Source organism: Ursus americanus, chromosome 21 (assembly GCF_024610735.1).
Source record: "Ursus americanus isolate L20-20 chromosome 21, mUrsAme1.1.p, whole genome shotgun sequence".
Lineage (NCBI taxonomy): Eukaryota > Metazoa > Chordata > Mammalia > Carnivora > Ursidae > Ursus > Ursus americanus.
Genome location: NC_142147.1, coordinates 41,941,787 through 41,961,616, shown reverse-complemented (window position 1 = coordinate 41,961,616; position 19,830 = coordinate 41,941,787). Strand labels below are relative to the sequence as shown.

At 37.8% G+C, this 19,830-nt stretch overlaps 1 protein-coding gene and 1 long non-coding RNA gene across 4 annotated transcripts in view; one reads left to right on the top strand and one right to left on the bottom strand.

Moving 5' to 3' along the window:
- Positions 1-259: 259 nt before the first annotated feature.
- LOC123797388 (uncharacterized) lies at positions 260-18,734 on the bottom strand. 2 transcript variants are annotated; one of them, XM_045805268.2, is made up of 3 exons: positions 18,658-18,734; positions 15,570-15,780; positions 260-6,439 (listed from the first exon to the last, which is right to left on the bottom strand). In XM_045805268.2, the coding sequence occupies exon 3, from the start codon at positions 5,983-5,985 to the stop codon at positions 4,747-4,749; it is 1,239 nt and encodes a 412-aa protein (XP_045661224.1). In that variant the 5' UTR covers positions 5,986-6,439; positions 15,570-15,780; positions 18,658-18,734; the 3' UTR covers positions 260-4,746. The 2 variants fall into 2 exon arrangements, with proteins under 2 accessions (XP_045661224.1, XP_045661223.1); XM_045805267.2 differs by lacking the exon at positions 18,658-18,734 and adding an exon at positions 18,233-18,290.
- Positions 18,345-19,830, top strand: part of LOC148108255 (uncharacterized) — a 71,190-nt gene continuing 69,704 nt past the window's right edge. The window contains exons 1-2 of one of the 2 annotated variants that reach the window (XR_015728169.1): positions 18,345-18,489; positions 18,744-18,925. This is a non-coding gene — a long non-coding RNA (uncharacterized LOC148108255). Of the gene's footprint in view, positions 18,490-18,713; positions 18,926-19,830 lie in introns of those variants that run through there. The other variant, XR_015728168.1, reaches the window with a different exon arrangement.

Here is a 19,830-nt window from a genome sequence, read left to right as displayed (position 1 = left end):
ACATTTTCAAGACGTCACTCCAGGAACCGTATTTTTTACTTATTTCCTTTTCCAGCAATTTTTACTTTTTAAATGAATAAGGTGGGGGAAGTTTTATAAATTGCTAAAAATTACAGACCTTATATGAAAAATGCAGTTGGGAATTTACTCTCCTAATGAAAAGTGCTTTTGTCTTACCACATATTAGGAGCATAGAAGCAGGCAGGAAAGGGATTGTCTTAGCTCAGGCATTATAACAAAATACCACAGACTAGGTGGCTTAAACAACAGACATTTATTTCTTACAGTTCTAGAGGCTGGGAAATCCCAAGATCAAAATGCTGGCAAATCCTGGTGAAGGTCCAATTCCTGGTTTGTAGACAGCTGCTTTCTCACTGTGCTGTGCTCACATGACCTTTTCCTCAGTTTGTACACGTGGAAAGAAATCTCCTTTTATAATCTCTCTCTTCCACTTATATGGGTATTATTTCCACCATGAGTGTTCTACCCTCATGACCTAATCTAAACCTAATTACTTCCTTACAGCCCCATCTCCAAATACCATCACCCTAGGGATCGGGGCTTTGGTGTATGGTTGGTTTTTTTTGTTTCTCATTCACCCAACTAACAAACTTTTAAAAAATATATTATTAAGCAGGGATGGCATTCAAATTACTTTGTTCAGGACCCTCATGCTGAAAGACATGATTACAGTTTGAACAAATGCAAAGGCACACTACGATTTGGATCAGAAAGACTTAAAATCAAAAATCTCATTTCTCCCAAAATAAATATATAAATTTAATACAATTCCAACTAGAATATCAAAAGGTTTTTAGATTTTGAGAACACAATCTTCATTTATATAGGAAGAAAATTAACTTAGAATAGCCAATAAAACTATGAAAAACAGCAAGGAGGACTTTGTTATGCAGTATCAAAATACAATAAGGCTAATGTTAAATCAATTTATCAATTAATATGGTATCGAAGTAGAAAAATAGATTAGTGAAACAAGAGAATACAGAAATAGGTCTTGGTATAAATGAAAGTACAAGGCAGTTTCAGTTGAATGAGGAAAAGATCATGTGGTTAAAGGATTACATAGCTGTTTCAGTTGAATAGAAAAGGATGGTATTGATAAAGTATTGAGAATACGCCTTTCCCACTGACCCATGTCTGGAAAGATGATCTTAGATTTGACTTTCTACCAGTTTTCTTGAAGAAAATACTACTGTATATTCCTAATTTGTATCCTGTACCTGGATAGGGGTAGGGGGAGCTGTGAATTGGCATGTAGACATCCATAGCCTATGTGACTAAGGCATCATGTCTTGGGAAACCAATGCAGCAGCTTCCCTGTGCTTAAGTGGGTATCAGTCTTACAACTGGGTGTGTACAGATGCAGTAGTGGGTTATCATAACATGTCTTGGATGAGAATGTTATGTTTCCCAGAGCTTAGGTGAACTATACCCATTCTGACCTTTTCTCCCCAGAGCAGCACAGGATCCCTGGAAGCTGTGCTTGCTTGGGCAGTTGCAGTACTGTGAAGGTGGTTTTGTTTTAGTTTTTTGTTTTTGTTAGGGCAAGGCTGATAATAAACTGGGTTAAAGCCTGTTCTGTTTTATTGATTGCCGGTTCAAATCTGTGATTGCTGCTGGTGGATACCACAAGTTGGTGTGAGAACTGTGTGACTGGCTGCTGAACAGATGGGTTATTTTAACAAATTGTACTTGTATAACTGGAAACCCTTCTGGAAGAAAATAACAAGGAATTCTCATTTTATATAACATTAAAACTTAAATTCTAGATGGACTAAATACTTACATATTGAAAAAAGCAAACAATAAACAACTTGCAAGAAAACCTAAGAAAGACAATCTAGAGATTAAAATATCTTCTTAACCAATCCATTAAGCTTAGAAAAAAATTATAATACATATCTGATTATATAGAAATTTAAGATACTTTTATGGAAAAATCATTTTTATGATGAAAATTAGCAAATTCCTAATGTCTAATACATAAAGAGGACTTCAAAATGAGCTAACAATAAGAAAATCTACAAAGAAGCAAACCTAGGAGCAGATGGCTACATTCATCAGACAGACATGAATTTGAGCAGTATGTTACCATCTGTTGCAGGGTTAGAGGAAAGTTGTGTTTTGAAAATAACTGATAGCATCTATTAAAATAAAAAAAAATAGCATATGTCCTTTGATTTAACAATCTCTTGCCTGTAACCTATCCTCCACAAATAAAAACATCTGAAATTTAAGGTCTGATTTTAAGAGTGTTTTACTAGTGGTGTTTGTGGTGGCAAAGAACTAGCAACAAGCTGAATCAACAGGGGCATGTCAGAGTAAATCTGAAGTATACAATATCACATGTATTACTCATCTGACTCAGTGTGACTATCCTAATCGTTGTTACACTTTGGCACTAGCCAACTACAGGAACCAAAAGGTAATCCTCCTAGTTTGGTCTGAATTGAGAGTTCTTAGTTGGTCTGGTGACTTCAAAGCTGCATAAGCTCAAAGGCAAGCAAAACACTTAAGAAATATAAGAGGAATGCTTAATGAGGAATGGAAAAAAATAGAGGATAACTTAGATTGATGTAGATATACATGTTATTTGGGTACATTACCCCAGATAATCAATGCCTGGCATTTATAATCTTATCTCAAGACCAACCTTCAAAACTGCTAACAAACGGTGTAGTGGTGTGGTTCTATTAGCATTTCATTATTTTGAATTTAAAAGAAATTGATGTATTTGAAATACGACTAAGGTTTAAATGTTGGATACACATTTTTATCACTATTCAAAAAGAGCACTAACAACTTTATATATGTCAATTTGCTGTGGAAAGGGATTGAGTAAACAAAAATCCTCAAAAAGATTTGCTTCAAATAAAAGAATACTGTTTAGGTCTCAGATCTCCTTTTTTTTTTTTTTTTCTTAAAGGATTGGTTGAGTATATCTGGCAGAATAGAAGAAAAACCGTCTGAGGTTAAAATTGAAGGTGAAATGCAAGAGCTGACATTTTACTCAGTGGCATATTTAAAAATTTAAGAGTAACTTGGTTTCTTCATTTAAAAAATATCAAATTCTTAATGCCAGTACTGGTTATGTGGACTTTAAAAACTCCTGAAAAATGTTTCAGTAGAAACCAATTCTTAATAACAAGTCTGTGCATGTATTATTAAATGGTATGATCCTTAAATGTATGTAATCCAACCAACCTGATGTACAGTCATGCTATAACTTCTAAGTAGAGATCACACAGATTAGTGATAGTTCACATGCAAGAGTAAATTTAAATAATTTAAGCTACCATCCCAATTTTAAAAAATAACTTATAGTAAAGATAGGATTTTAGAAATATTTCCTATAAAATATTAGTATCTATCTGGGATTATGAGTCTATTATTACATGTACTCCACGTACAGCTTTCCTACGCCTATCTTTATCTTTTTTAATTTTCAGAAATAGCACAAACAACAGAACACTTATATTACCACAGCCCGAGGTAACTAACATTTTGTTATATTCACTGGGAATCTTTTTTTCTTTTTAATGATAAGTGTTTAGATACAAAACTGAAGTATCCCTCAACTACCATTCTTGGTCCCGTTTCTTTTCCACTACTGTTCTTTCTAGAGGCATCCACCTTTGGGAACTGCATGTGTATCCTTCCAATCCATTCTTCAGTTTTACATAAAAATGTTTATCTATAATCAGTGCTTAATAATAGTGTTTGTGTTGATTTAATTTAAATTCACAGTTATGATTTTATTTATCCCTTCATTGTTTTTACTCTACATGATTTTTCAGGTCTTTCTATTAATATATTTATACGTATATAACCTGTTAACTACTAGAGAATATTTTACTATGTTCCTATATCACATTTTATTTATCCAAATCACAAGCAACAGACATTTGTTTCCAATTTTTTCCTAATGTAATTCATGCGTCAATGAACATAAAGATAATGACTCCCTAGGTACACATATTGGTTTCTTGGGGATAGGCATGTACACTCAAGAGTGAGTATCCTGGAATCTATTTTAGAAATTCCCTCTTACCCCAAGGTTTTAAAAACATTCTCCTATTAAATTCTTATATTACTAGGTTTTACTTTTTGTATTCTAGTCTTCAATACTTTTGGATTTCATAATAAATACTTTAATGTATTACTACAGCAGAGATCTAATATTTTTCCACATAAAGAGTCAGTTACCCTGAGACCATTTTTTGAATCATGATTTCATTTCCCTACCAACTTGTGATACCACCTCTATCAATTAACAATTCCCAATAAAGGCATGCATGTTTCTGAATACAATATTGTACCAATCTCTGATTTCTACAAATGCATCAAGAACAAATAATTTTGATTACGTATGTATTGAATCATTTTTAAAATGACAGTTTTGTCTCTTAATGTCAAATCTTTATACCTCTTAATGCATCAGGTAGGCCTTCCAGAACCATGTTGCTTAGGGTTCACGACTGGATCCTTATTTCAATGAGACTGCTCCTAAAAGTACGTCATTAACAATGTTTGTTGTGGGAGTTCTGGGAGTATAGGTTTTCATGATACTATGATACTTATTAAAATTGTTAGTATTTAACTTTTGAGTTGTTGGTGAAGTATTTTCCACATTCATGTCACTTTATTGTAAAATGAATTTTTAATATGCCATTGAAGTGTGAGTTCTGATGAAAGTTTTCCTAAATTCAAGGCATTCATAGAGCTTTAGTGAGTATGAATTCTCTGGTGTCTAATATGATGTGACTTCTGGCTAAAAGCCTTCCCACATTCACTACACTGATAAGGTTTTTCTCCAGTATGGATTCTCATATGTAAAGCAAGAGTTGAGAACTGAGAGAAGGCTTTCCCACATTCATTACAACCATAGGGCTTCTCACCTGTATGGCTTCTCATATGAACAGTAAGAGATGAACTTTGACAGAAGGCTTTCCCACATATTTTACATTCATAAGGTTTATCACCTGTATGAATTCTGACATGTACAATGAGTGATGTGATTCGAGAGAAGGCTTTTCCACATTTATTACATTCATAGGGTTTCTCTCCTGTATGAATATTGTGATGTTTAATGAGGTACTGCTTCTGCCTAAAGATTGTTCCACATTCATTACATTTATAGGGTTTTTCTCCAATATGAATTTTCTCATGCTCAGTGAGATTTGATTTGCCACTGAAGGCTTTCCCACATTCTTTACATATATAGGGTTTCTCTCCTGTATGACTTCTCTGGTGTCTAATCAGGCTTGACTTCTGAATGAAAGCTTTCCCACACCCTTTGCATTCATAAGGTTTCTCTCCAGTATGTATTCTTTGATGGATAATGAGGTTTTCCTTTTGGCTAAAGGCTTTTCCACATTCATTACATTTAAAGGGTTTCTTTCCACTGTGGATATTCTGATGTTTAATGAGGTATTGCTTCTGGCTGAAGGTTCTTCCACATTGATTACATTCAAATGGTTTCTCTCCCGTATGAATTTTCTCATGCTCGGTGAGATATGATTTGCCATTGAAGGCTTTTCCACATTCCTTACACGCATAGGGTTTGTTTCCAGTATGATTTCTCTGGTTTTTAATGAGGCCTGGAATCTGAATAGAAGCTTTCCCACATTCATGAAGTTTCTCTCCAGTATGATGTTTCTGATGAGAAAGGAAGTTTCTTTTCTGGCTGAAAGCTTTTCCACATTTATTACATTTATATGGTTTCTTTCCTGTATGACTTCTCAAATGTAGAGTAAGGGATGAGACTCGAGAGAATACTTTACCACATTCAGTACATTCATGTGATTTTTCTCCAGTATGCATTTTCTTATGCTCTATGAGGTTTTGCTTCAGGCTAAAGGTTTTTCCACACTCACTGCATTCATGAGGTTTCTCTCTACTATGAATCTGATCATGCTGACGGAGATCTGCTTCAGGCTGAAGGCTTTCCAACATTCTTATCATGCACAGATATTTTTTCTAACAAGAATTCCTCAGTATCTCTTGACATGTGACACAGATAAAAGTTTTTCCACATTCATCAATGTCATATGGTTTCTCTCCAATATTAATCCTCAAGTACCTAATGAAGTTGAATTTATGATGAAAGACTTCACAGTGCTTATATTGAGATTAGACGATTATGGATTGGGATGAAACATATGACATCATTGTATCCTTAATGGTTCTTTCTTAGACAGCTTCTCTTATATTTAAGTATAAATTATGTTCTAAAGTCCCTTAAACTGAGTCCCATACATAGAGATATAGTCTTAAAGAATCAGTGTCTGTGTTCAGAGGAAATATTTTTCTGTTACCCAGGTTTTCTGAGTTTTTTCCTAGCTGTATTTTCATGCAGAAGTAGACAACTCACATGTCTTCCATGTATGCCTTTCCCTATATGTTTCCCAGACCTTTTCTAAAAGGGAATACAAAAAAAAAAAAAAAAATCATTGAAAAGAGCTAATAACTGTAAAATATTTAGTGCCTGGCAAGTAGTAAAACTCCAATAAAGTAGCTATCATCATCATCAACATCACTATACTTGTGATTTTTTTCCCAGTATTAATAAAATTTCAGAAATGTGGTATTATAAAATAGACTATTTCAAACCTAGTCTACCAGTATAAAAGAAAGTTTAAATACAAATAACATTCACAGGTGCATCTAATCTTAAACTGCTTTAATTATTATTACTATTTATGTTTTTATATATATATTTTTAATAGCATGGAATCCAATGTGGGGCTTGAATTCATAACCCTGAGATCAAGACCTGAGCTAAGAGTTGGACACTTGAGCCACTCAGGCACCCCCCCTTTTTTATTTTTTAAGATTTTATTTATTTATTTGACAGAGACAGCCAGCGAGAGAGGGAACACAAGCAGAGGGAGTGGGAGAGGAAGAAGCAGGCTCCTAGCGGAGAAGCCTGATGTGGGGCTCGATCCCAGAACGCTGGGATCACGCCCTGAGCCGAAGGCAGACACTTAATGACTGCACCACCCAGGCGCCCCACACTCAGGCACCCCCTAAACTGTTTTTAAATGTAACTCTGTACACTTTATAAATAAGTAAAATAAAACATAAAGAACAGGTGACAAACAGATGAAAGACAAAAACATAAAATTGGGAGAGCCTAGGATGAAGGGATAAAAAATAGAAGAATTATTAAAGAGAATGTGTGGTTCAATGAAATTCTATAGCTTTCTGAAACTCCATTAAAATGACAGTAAGAGGATGAAGGGCATATACTCATAAACATTAAGAGGTTGAGGAGATACCACTGGATGAAAAGTTTTAGGAAATTTTGAAAGGAAAGCAGATAACTATAAATTAGCAGAATCGAATGACTTAAAAAGCCAGCAGAAGAGAACACAAAGGCTCTATAACTGGAGAGACTGGTTGAGAGTAGAAGGTGAAACTTATAAAAATGATTATAAAAGCAGCGGCTGATGGTATAACTAAGAGCCTCCAAATTTAGTGATGATAGGCAAAGAAGATTAGAGTAACATATTGAAAAGAAGGTAATGAATAGAGTTCATATGCAGATTAGGGTTCCAACCCCTTTCTACTGCTGCTTGTCAGAAATGCTGGTGGTTGCTGGTGTCAGACAATGAAAGGGTTCTTTTCTGAAAAAATGAGAAGACTCTGAGAACATTTATAGATACTAACATGGAGTCATATAAAAGAAACCTGACTGAATGATGCACAGCAAAGCCCACCATTTTACAAGCCCCAACCATGCACACAGATTACAGTAATATTTTGGGTACCTCAATATTAAATATTAATGTAGCACTAAAGATCACAAATATTTGATGAAAACCCTAAGGTGAAAGATAGATAAAAACAAATAGGAAAAAACAAGGAAAGGAACAAAAGAACACACACATACAATATTATAATTAGTATTACAGAAAGCCAAGAGTTTGTATAGCACTGAAGTATTAAGAGGGTTAGTGCTTTCTGCAAATAAACCATATGACGTTGACCTCAAAAATTCAATAGGTTGGGGAAAAAAATTCCAGGAAATCTCCCAGAATGAAAAAAGGAAGAATGGAAAGAATGAAGGGAGAAATAAATGACTGGAAAATTCATGGGTTTGTGGAGGCATCTAGGAGGTTCAACATTTCCTAAAGGAGTTCCAGAGAAAATACAAAGGAAAATGAATGCAGGAAATTTTCTGGATCCCTGAATGTTAACAATCTGACTATATATATATAAATGACATATTTTAAAAGATTTTATTTTATTTGTTAGAGAAAGAGAGAAAGAGAAGGGGGAGGGACAGAGAGAAGAGAATCTTAAGCAGACTCCATGCTGAATGCGGAGCCTGACACAGGACTTGATCTCAGAACCCCGAGATCCCTACCTGAGCCAAAACCAAGAGTTGGATGCTTAACTGACTGTACCACCCACATGCCCCTAAAAGATTTTATTTTTAAGTAATCTGTATACCCAGTGTGGGGCTTGAACTTACAACCCTGAGATCAAGAGTCACATGCTCTACCAACTAAGCCAGCCAGGTGCTCCCAAGCCGATACTGTTTTAAAATGGTTAAATCACGGGGCGCCTGGGTGGCTCAGTCGTTAAGCATCTGCCTTTGGCTCACGGTGTGATCCCGGCATTCTGGGATCGAGCCCCACATCGGGCTCCTCCGCTGGAAGCCTGTTTTTTCCTCTCCCACTCCCCCTGCTTATGTTCCCTCTCTCGCTGGCTGTCTCTCTGTCAAATAAATAAATAAATAAAAAATCTTTTAAAAAAAAGTGGTTAAATCAAAAGTAGGTAAAACAGCTATATAAAATGTGGGTATAAACACCAGCAGACTCAGTTAAATGAGTTGAAAGTAGTTGCCTATGTGGAGTAGGAACTGTGGGTGAGGAAGGATGGAGTAAGCATAACTATAGTCCTATTTCACTTAAAAAAAAAAGTCTTTGGGGCGCCTGGGTAGCGCAGTCGTTAAAGCGTCTGCCTTCGGCTCAGGGCGTGATCCCGGCGTGCCGGGATCGAGTCCCACATCAGGCTTCTCCGCTGGGAGCCTGCTTCTTCCTCTCCCACTCCCCCTGCTGTGTTCCCTCTCTCGCTGGCTGTCTCTCTGTCACATAAAATAAATAAAAAATCTTTAAAAAAAAAAAAGTCTTTTATTTATTTAAATAATATCTACACCCCCTGTGGGACTCAAACTCATAACCCTGAGATCAAGAGTCACACCCTCCTCTGACTGAGCCAGCCAGGCACCCCCTACTTCACTTTTAAAACCCCCTATTCGTTATACCTACAGAGATGTCCCTGACTTGAGCTTTTCAACTTGAACTGATCTATAATTATATAGTAACTACAGACTATGCTCTTTTTATCTGATTGCAGTTTTCACAGGGCTAAACAGCAAAGTACACATACATTTAATTAAAAAAAGTAAAACAGGCCAGAAAACAGCCATTTTTGCTTTGAAATCTAACTTACTGCAGTGTTTTGATTGATGCTATCATTTCTAGATACAGAAACTGTTACTGCCATCAATTTCAGTTTTCATTTGCTTTCCTTTCATTATGCCTGAAATAAATGGCACCAAAGCTCTTCTGTGAAGAGCTCATTTCTTGTCCCCCCTTTCTTTCTTATATAATTGTTTCCTATCCACTAACTGTAAATCTTCAGTTTGATCCTGATTTGTCTTGTCCCTCTCAAAATTTTATCCTCATTTTCTTTCTTTTTTAAAGATTTTATTTTTAAGTAATCTCTGCACCCAACATGGGGCTCATACATACAAACCTGAGATCAAAGTCCCGTGCTTTATGGGCTGAGCCAGCCAGGTGCCCCTCCTGATTTTCTTATAAATCATTGCAAGAACTGACTCTAGTAATATGCTGTCACTCATATCAATGCTGTAATTTACATAATTAGAAAACAAAAGCCCTCAACATTTACTGCATGCCATATGCAAAAACTCACTCAAACTGAATCAAAGACCTAAACATAAGTGTTAAAACTATTAATACAAAAAGAAAAAATGGTAGACTTCATCAAAATTAAAAACTAATGCCCTTCAAAAACAGTTAACAAAAAGAAAAGCCAGACTGTTAGAAACTGATAAAGGGCTCATATCCAAAATATATAGAACACCTAAAACTCAAAAAGATAATCTAATTTTTAAAATGGTATAAGACTAAATAGACATTTCACAAAATCAGATATTATGAATGGCCAAAAAGTACATGAGACGTTCATTTTAACTAGTGATCAGAAATGCATATTAAAATCCCAGTGAGGGGCGCCTGGGTGGCTCACTCAGTTTAGCATCTGCCTTTGGCTCAGGTCATGATCTCAGGGTCCTGGGATTGAGTCCCACATTGGCTCCCTGCTCAGCGGGGAGTCTGCTTCTCTCTCTGTCCCTCCCCCCTATTCCTTCTCTTTCTCTCAAATAAATAACTAAAATCTTAAAAAAAAACACACACAAAACCCAGTGAGATACATTACACACCCACTAAAATGGCTATAGGTAAAACTACTGCCAATCCAAGTGTTAGAATGTGAAGCAACTATAACTCCCAATGATGGGAGTAGTGGGTGAGGATGAAAAATGGTTCAACTACTTTGGAACACAGTCTGACAGTATTTTATAAAGTTAAATATACACTTACTATTCTATGCAGCAATCCCACTCCTAGTCATTTTTTTCAGAAAAATGAGTATGTATGTTCACACACAGACTTAGTATATAAATGTTCATAATAGCATTATTCATAATAGCCCAAAATGTAAATAATCTAAAAATGTCTATCAACTGGTGAATAGACAAATTATGTCCATACTTATAATAATAGCAATAAAAAGGAATGAAATATTAATCTATATAACATGAATTAATTTCAAAAATGTAAAACTAAGTCAAAGAAATTAAATGCTAAAGATTATGCAGTATATGATCACATTTATATGAAATTCTAGAACTAGCAAGCTATAGTACATGAAGCCAATTAGTGATCATCAGGGATGGGGGAGGGGCGTGGTTCAACTGCAAAAGGGTACAAAGAACTACTGAATCTGTTCTGTATGTTTGTTTTGGTGTTCATTTTATTACTATATACAATTACCAAATAATCAAATAATATACTTAAAGGGGGGGTGACTTATTTTATGTAAATTATTCCTCAATGAAGCTGAAAACATAAATCCACACTTGAAGCTCTACAACCATCACTATTTAATAATCATCTTGCTTGTGCTCAAGACTGCAGATCCAAAGGGTAAAATACTGGCCTTTCTCTCAATGAGCTTCAGTATATGTCTTAAACATGACAGTGAAAAACAGAAATATAAGAGAGTATATACTTAGGATCCATGTTGCTCTGGAAGCTATAAATACGGTATGGGAGTAGAGAGATTAGAGAGACTGGGCTAAAAGTGATAATGAAGATATATTTTAATAAAAATGAAGCTCAAGGGTAAACAATGGATAGGACTTAGATGGATTACTGTACAATCAAAGGCAAAGACACAAATAATTTCATATATATGAAGGGGGAGGTAAAAAGGATGCAGCTGATCCTATTTAAAACTGGAATAATAATCTCAATCACCAACTGTGTGGTAAACAGAGAAGGGAGAACGAAAACATACTGATGTATAAAATACACATCACTCCTTAGTGGGGACTAAAGAAACGAATGATGAAGACTAAGAAAGTTATGCATAAAAAGGCAACCAAGAGAATATTATAAAATAATAAAATATAATAAGCTTTTCAATTTTTCAGAAGGAAAGATATATATACCCAAGACAAGGAAATCAAAGATCCTACAGTAAAGGATAAAAAAGATGAGGTCAAATTTAAAACAATGCATAATATTAAATAAGAGAACCAATACTAGCCATATTGTTCCTCTCAATAAACAGAACTAAAATAAAAAAAACTATTAAAAGAAAAAGACGGTAACAGACTCATACAGAAAATTTTCAGGCTCCAACACATACCTCCTGAATCAGAAAATCTGCTGGTAGGGCCCAGTAATCTGTATTTAACAAGCCCTCTAGATAATTTTGACACATGCTAAAGTTTAACAACTGATATAACAAAACACACCTAAACTCTATACATACAAGATACACATCTAAAATGGTATCACAGGGGCGCCTGGGTGGCGGCTCAGGGCGTGATCCCAGCGTTCTGGGATCGAGCCCCACATCAGGCTCCTCAGCTAAGAGGCTGCTTCTTCTTCTCCCACTCCCCCTGCTTGTGTTCCCTCTCTCGCTGGCTGTCTCTGTCAAATAAATAAATAAAAATCTTTAAAAAAATAATAATAAAATGATATCAGAAATGCTGAAAATAAAGAATAAAGAGAAAAGATAATCATGAATACATAAACCACAGAAATCCAAGACACAAAAACACATTAGTAACTGAGAAAACTACCTTTCCTCAAGCATCAAATCCATAAAATAGGATGTTATGGATTCGAGCCCTGTGGGGCTCCATGCTCAAGTGCAGAGTCTGCTTGTCCCTTTCCCTCCCTTCTTTTCCTCCCCTCACTCATGCTCTCTCTCCCTCTCTCACATAAATAAATAAAATCTTAAAAAAAAAGAAAGGAAAAGACAGAAATGACATCTCCTTGGTAATTAAAACTCCTTGTATTTTTATAGGGATGACATCAACATACGTATTTATTCATACATATTTATCAGAATTGAATTTTCATACTGTAAATCTTTTGAGAGAGCGAGACAGAGAGAGAGCTGGGGGGAAAGGAAGAGAGAATCTCAATCAGACTCTTTGCTGAGTGTGGAGCCCAATGCAGAGTTCAAATTCGTCACCACGAGATCAAGACCTGAGCCGACATCAAGAGTAGGACGCTTAACTGACTGAACCACCCAGGTACCCTTCATACTGTAAAATTCTGAACTGAACTAGGCATTGTCATCTGAAAATCAGGCAAAATGGTTCTTTCAATAGCATTTAAACTTGTGGTTTAAAAAATATTTTCAAAATAGAAATCAAGATAGTCTAATGCTAGCAAACTCCTTTTGTGCTGTAAATGTCTGACTTGAGTAGTGGCAGCAGAGATCCTATGGTTTACATAGCCTTACGTATTTACTATCTGAACCTTTACAGAAAAAGTTTATTGACCTCTTGCCCTACCGTGGTGATTTCTCCCTCCTCCACCTGGCTGTTGCACTGTTGATCCAGTTTCAACCATAACTGAATGATAAAGGAGACAACCTGGAAGAAATCTGGATCCTTAAAGGACCACAAAGACCAAAGCGACCATGCAAATCTTCACTGCTCACCACATTAACTGTTATGTGACCAAGAAATCAATTCTTATATTCCTTAAAGCGGTACATTTAAGGGTTTATTATAGTCAGTTAGCTTTACCATGACAGATATACTTTTTAGTCCCACATCATGCTTTACAACATCATATATCTGCAGATGCCTACTCAACTCAGGCATTTGTTTTGTTTTGTTTTTTTAATATTTTGTTTATTTATTTGACAGAGAGACAGCCAGTGAGAGAGGGAACACAAGCAGGGGGAGTGGGAGAGGAAGAAGCAGGCTCCCAGCGGAGGAGCCCAACGTGGGGCTCGATCCCAGAACACCAGGATCACGCCCTGAGCCAAAGGCAGATGACGCTTAACGACTGAGCTACCCAGGCACCCCCAACTCAGCCATTTGTAGCATGAAAGCAGTCACAGACAATAAGAAAATGAATGGACAAGACGCACTGTAGGTGGTCATGTTTCAGTAAAACTCTTCACAAAAACACATGGTAGGGTGTAGTTTGCCAACCCCTGCTCTAACAGGTCACCACTTCCACAGAATACAGTTAAGAGTTTGCTTGACATTTGTGCATTCTGATAAAATATTTTGAAAATATTTAACCACTAGCCTGCACCTTTTTCCTCAACTGATTCACATATTCACTTGCTACTCAAAACCTGCACTTGAATGTCTAATAGGGAGCTAATTTACCCTGCCCCAGACCAAATTCTTGTTCTCCCAAATGATCTTCTCCCAAATTCTTCTCATCTTGTTAAATAGCAACCTCATTTTCCCAGTTGCTCAAGCCTTGAACAACTGTCTCCTAGATCACACACCTATTACATCTCCACATCCTGTTGGCTTTATCTGCAAAATATGGTCAGCACCTGGCCATTTCCATAATCCTCACTCAGCAGGACCACCAAAGTGTAAGCCACATCATGTCTTGACTGGATTATTTAATAGGCTCCTCACTGTTCTCCCTACTTTCGCCTTTGCCTCTTTATAAATCCTCTCAACACAGCAACGCTGTGTATTCTTGTCACAGTCAAGTCATGTCATTGTTCTGCTTGAAAGCTCCCTTGTATACTCATAAAAACATTTAGAAGAATACAGAGTTAATAGTGGCTGCTTCTGGGGAACAGAAATGGAGAAGTGAGGGCCAGGACTGAGAAGACATACCCATTATTTTACTTTTCTATTAAGTATATGTACTGGATTTTAAAGAGAATAGTATTATTTCTTTTTAAAAGTAACAGAGAGGTGAACTTGTAGGCAGTCAGGACAAATTTCCAAGCCTGCTATATTGTTAAAAAGCAAGAGGGGGATGGGGCGCCTGGGTGGCTCAGTCGTTAAGCATCTACCTTCAGCTCAGGGTGTGATCCCGGAGTCCTGGGATCAAGCCCCACATTGGGCTCCCTTATCTTCTGGGAGCCTGCTTCTTCCTCTCCCACTCCCCTTGCTTGTGTTCCCTCTCGCTGGCTGTCTCTCTCTCTCTGTCAAATAAATAAATAAAATCTTAAAAAAAAAAAAAAGCAAGATGGGGAGAAATGTGCTATGATAGTTGGAGGTAGGAAGAGAATAAGAAATAAGGATAAGGGATAAAATTCAACTCTGAGATATACAACAATGGAAGCAGGAAGAAATGATAGAAAGTTAAATTTTATTAGAAATTTTTTTTTTGAGAGAGAGAGAGGGCAAGCAGGGAATGGGAGGGGGAAAGGGTGAGAGAGAATCCCAAGCAGGCTTCATGCCCAGCATGGAGTCTGATGCAGGCCCTATCTCATGACCCTGAGATCATGAACTGAGCCGAAATCAAGAGTTGGATAATTAACTGCCTGGGCCACCCAGGCACCCCTAGAAAGTTCAGTTTTAAAAGAATCTACATGCTAAGATTTGAAAGATTACAGAACTTGTAATCCTTGGCAAGATGACTAAATGCTTAAGTCTAGACATCTAGGGGGAAGTGAAAAATGGAGAATGTTAGTGAAAGGGAGAACACAATATGTAGGCTGTAAAATTTATCAAACTGAGACTACAAATGAAGAGGCTGGAATCCAGAAGAGAGATTAGAGGGGCAACCAGTCCCCCAGAATCTGAGGAAAAAAGAGCACTGATCAAGCAAGAGTATCTGGAAATGTTATTTAGGTATCTAACGAATTTCCAGCAACTGTTACTCCAAAGACAAGGGATGATAAGACAATTGCCTCAAAAAAGTTTTCAGAGGTTGCAGGTTGAGTAATTGTAATGAGCCTTTATCCCACTGATACCTGCTGAGTTCTTTCTTACTCACCTGGATAGCACCTCCTTTATATTTCTCTCTCAGTCATCCACTGCCTTCTTGTTAAACTGGTACCTTAAACTTCTAAACAGTGACTCAGAGCTTGGACATTACTATTGAGGGTCCAAGTAGCATCCCATAATTCAGGCTGAGGCCACAGGGCTCTTGGAGGTTTTGAAGGATAAGGCAAGTGCAGTTCCTGTGGATGCACAAGGAAGCTGGCCTGTGAAAAAGAACAAAGTAATGATGACCCTTTGGCTGGCGTACACGCGTATTTGAGCACATGGAAAAAGAAAAGAGTAGTTATACTTTGCATCCCAGGCCAAACCCATTATGCCATTTAAAGTCTCCACACATTTCAGAAACAGGAAACCTTATTTTCAGCATTTAGGTGATACAGCGAAATTACAAGACTGAGTTGTTAGAGTTCTATAGAATCACAACCTAAACAGGTACCTTTGAGCAGATGTAACGTGTCCTTGCTCCTGATGAACAGTCACAGTTTTTATTATCATTTTCCCCCATGAAAACACTTTTCTCATAAATCTAAAGTCACCAACCTTAAATGATATGGATAAAATGTAAAGGATATTATTCATGTATTCTTCATGGTCAGAGTTCTTAAAATTTTTAGCAGCCTAGTATTTTACCTAGGTTATGTTACTCTAGGAGAAATGAAATATTATAAGTGCCCTATAATTATATGGTCATTCATGGATTCAGCAAACATACATATTTATCATTTACTATGTGTAATTAAGATATCTTGGCCTCCATTTTGTAATATGGTATGACAGACAAGAGTTAAACTTACTCAGAAGCTCTTCCCTTACTCAGATATAAGAGGCTTCAACTCTGGCTGGACACTGTTATGAACTTACAAAACAGGTAATACATAGGGGAAATGGATGGAGGCAAACCACAGGAAGCAGGAGATATCAGTACTAACATTTTGGGCATAAAGAGTTTGAAGGTCCTATGCAACCTCAAGGTGGAGCTGTCCATTAGGCAACTGGATATGTGAATAAGTAGCTCAGGACATGGCTCAAATAAGGAATGGACATTTGTCAGTCACCTGTTAGGTGTAGCCACAGCAATGGAATTCTGTTCTTAAGAGGTTAAAAAAAAAATCAAACTGAGAAATTTAGGAACACTAACAGTTAAGAGACAAACAGTCACTAATGGAGCTTTTGGTGGGGGGGTGACTGGAATTAAACAAATGAGAGTAGTACATTGGAAGTCAAGGAAACATTCAAGAATGAGACAGTGATAAATATCTAAAACATAATGGAGTGAACATAGAAATCTAATTCCTCCATCCCAGTTAAAATGGAAGTCTACAAACAGGCAAGCAAAAATGTGATTCTTACCCCTGCCTTAGCTGTTATCTCCCTCCCCATCAACCTTTTCTATTTTCTGTGTAAACTTCAAAAGTTTCTTTATGCACCTACAAATATACATTCTTATTCCCACTTATTAAAAAAGTAGTATATTACATATTACCAAACAAGCCCTTAGCTTTCTTCACGAAACAAAATACCCTGCAGACTTTTAAAATCTAAGATATGACATATATTTCCATTTGTACAAGTCTTCTTTTGGGTCTTTTGTTAACACTAAAGAATTTAGTGTTATATAGATTTTATACATTGCCTGTTTATCCCAAGATGTTTTGTCTGATTTGTCGCTATTGTAAATAAAGTACTGTCTTCATAACTATTACTGATTACTTTTTGTATATACCAAGCTATTCTTTGTGTATATGAATTTTTGTACCATGGTACTTTTTCATTTTATTGAAAATTACGTTAAGTGTGATAGAATACTGGAAGAAAGTGTCGTTTTAGATAGAAGAAAATTTGTTTCACTACATTTGGGCCATTTGGTCTGGGGAAAACCTGGTCAAATTACGAGTCATTGCCACTTCGCTGAGAAACAACGGAGTTCTAATTCTAAGTCAGTTACTTGGTATTATCTGCACCAAAGACAGGACAACATCCTTCACAATTCTGTGCGGTCTATACCTTAGTGAAAGCTAGCTCTTAAAGCTCCTTAGTCCAGGGCTTCTTAATACTGTTCACCAAAGTTCCTCCAAAGAATTAAGAAAAGTCAATACACCGGGAGTCTTGTAATCCAATAACAAGTTTTTCGGAAATGTTTACTTTTAAAAATTGTTAATACTGATTTTGTTTTCTACTCCACAATGAGCCTGCCTTTATATAAAAATCGCTTTAAAAATCACTTATCTCTCGATGTCTTAGCCATTTTCCTTTCTTTCAGAAAAACGGATATTCCAGAAAGATGCATCTTTGTTATCATTATTTTAGAAACGAGAAAAGTGAAGTTGAGGTTGCTACCCCATAAAGCTCACAATGCCATCCATCCTCACGAACTTGGAACCACACAATTCTCACGCAAGTTGTACCTCTACAACCCTCTCACACCCTCCGTCACCCACCCGCGAACTCGCCCCAGTTTCCTCCTGTACCCCTGCCCCCATCCGCACAGGCTTTGAACACTGCACGTCACAGAAAGTGATTCTTCCGCTTCAGCCTCCCCAGCCCTGTCGCAGGCTCTAAGAATCCTCCCCTCCAGATTCCTTGATCGAATTCTGAACCCAGAACCCCAGGTCCCACGCCCAGATCTGCGCCTTGCGAGGCCGAAACCACACTCACCCGCAGACAAAGACGACTATGGCGAGCCAGAAAGTCTGCGCCTGCGCACTCCTTGGGCTGGCTCGCACTCCCAGAGGTCTCCTGGGCTTCGCCAAGCCCAGCTCAGTACCGGACAGAATCTGTCGGTATTGGCCGGTCCTCCACTTTTCTGCCTGCGGACTACATTTCCCATAAGTTTCAGGGGTTCGAGTTCGCTTTTCGCGCTTTCTTTCCTGCGCCAGAGTTTGTGGGACTGTCTCCCTGGTCGGGGGAGGAGTGTAAGTAGTCCCTGCCTGGTGGCTCCGTGTCTCATGACACAGTTTAAATACTCCTACCTGTTAAGGCTACCTTTGGGAGAGGACTGTAGTGTGCCTTGGGTTATAATAAACTCAGTTCAAGCATGCCGGGCTTACTCCAAGTAGGAGCCAAGGTGTGAGACTACCTACCTGTGGAGCGCCGAAACATTTCGGGGTGGGCGAGGGGGAGTATCTCTGGCAGGGCTCAAACCGGGAGCCATCTTCTCTATCACCAGTGCGGAGCTTAACTACATTTCCCAGGAGGTATCGCGTCCGCCGCTCCTCCTCACAGAGAGGAGGGCGGCTTTGAGCTGAGCTTTATTTAGACGCGAGTGATGGTCGCTCCGCAGCTCGCTCCGGCCACTAACATGTTTCAGAGGAGACCGAGGTTGAAAAGAGCTCGGCGCCGGGACGGAGAGTGAGTATTGAGTCTGTTCGGGCAGAAGGGGCTGAGGAGGTTTGGTGGGGAAATTTTGTGAGTGACAACTGATGTATGTGTGATTGTGAATGTGTGTGATACCTTGTGTGCGGGTGTGGATTAGTTTATCATAACACTGTGAGTCCCGGTGGTATGATTGTTAATGTGTGACCGTGTGTAACACTGTGTGTGGGGGTTACCTGTGGCTGTGTAACTGTAGTGGGTATGCGCTGTGTGACCTTGTATTCCACTGTGTGTGCTAGTGTGGGGAGCTTTGTGACTGACCCGCCATGACCCGTACTGTGACTGTGGAGCCCAGTGTGGGAAGGGGAGGGAGGGTGTTTGTGACTGAGGGTGTGACTTTGTGTCTAGTAGTGGGTGTGAGACTGTGCAGCACTGTGTGGATTTGCACTGTGTAACACATAATCATATGGGAGCACAAGACAAGACAGCTCTGCCCCTTGACAGTCTTACTTTGACTCCTCTCTGACGCGGAGATTGATTTGGAAGCTCTGGCCTCACCTCAGATGGCGAGGGTCACGTGTGGCAGGTGGAGCCAGTTGACTTTCTCATCCGGGCCCGAAAGAATGGTCTGTTATCTCCTTTCATGTCTTATCCTTCTCCAAGAAAGGTCTCCGTTGGAGAGGAAATAATTGTTGTGACTACTAAAAGTTATGTTTGAGGTGACTTAATATTTTCTCTTTATCTCTGAAATGCTTTATTTTTTCAGGACTTGATTTTTTTCTTTCTTGGTAAACGCCTAACAAAGACCCATCAAGTAACCTGGAACCTACTGTTTCTCTTAGAAAATATTTTCCTTGCATTCCCAATTTTTAAAAATTAATATAGCAAATAGTGCATTTTACTTGTTTATTTTAAAAGACTTATTCTTTGAGAGAGAGAGC

Bases quoted from the DNA above. Each gene is read 5' to 3' on its own strand.
- LOC123797388 (XM_045805268.2), bottom strand. From the start codon at position 5,985: ATGATAAGAATGTTGGAAAGCCTTCAGCCTGAAGCAGATCTCCGTCAG.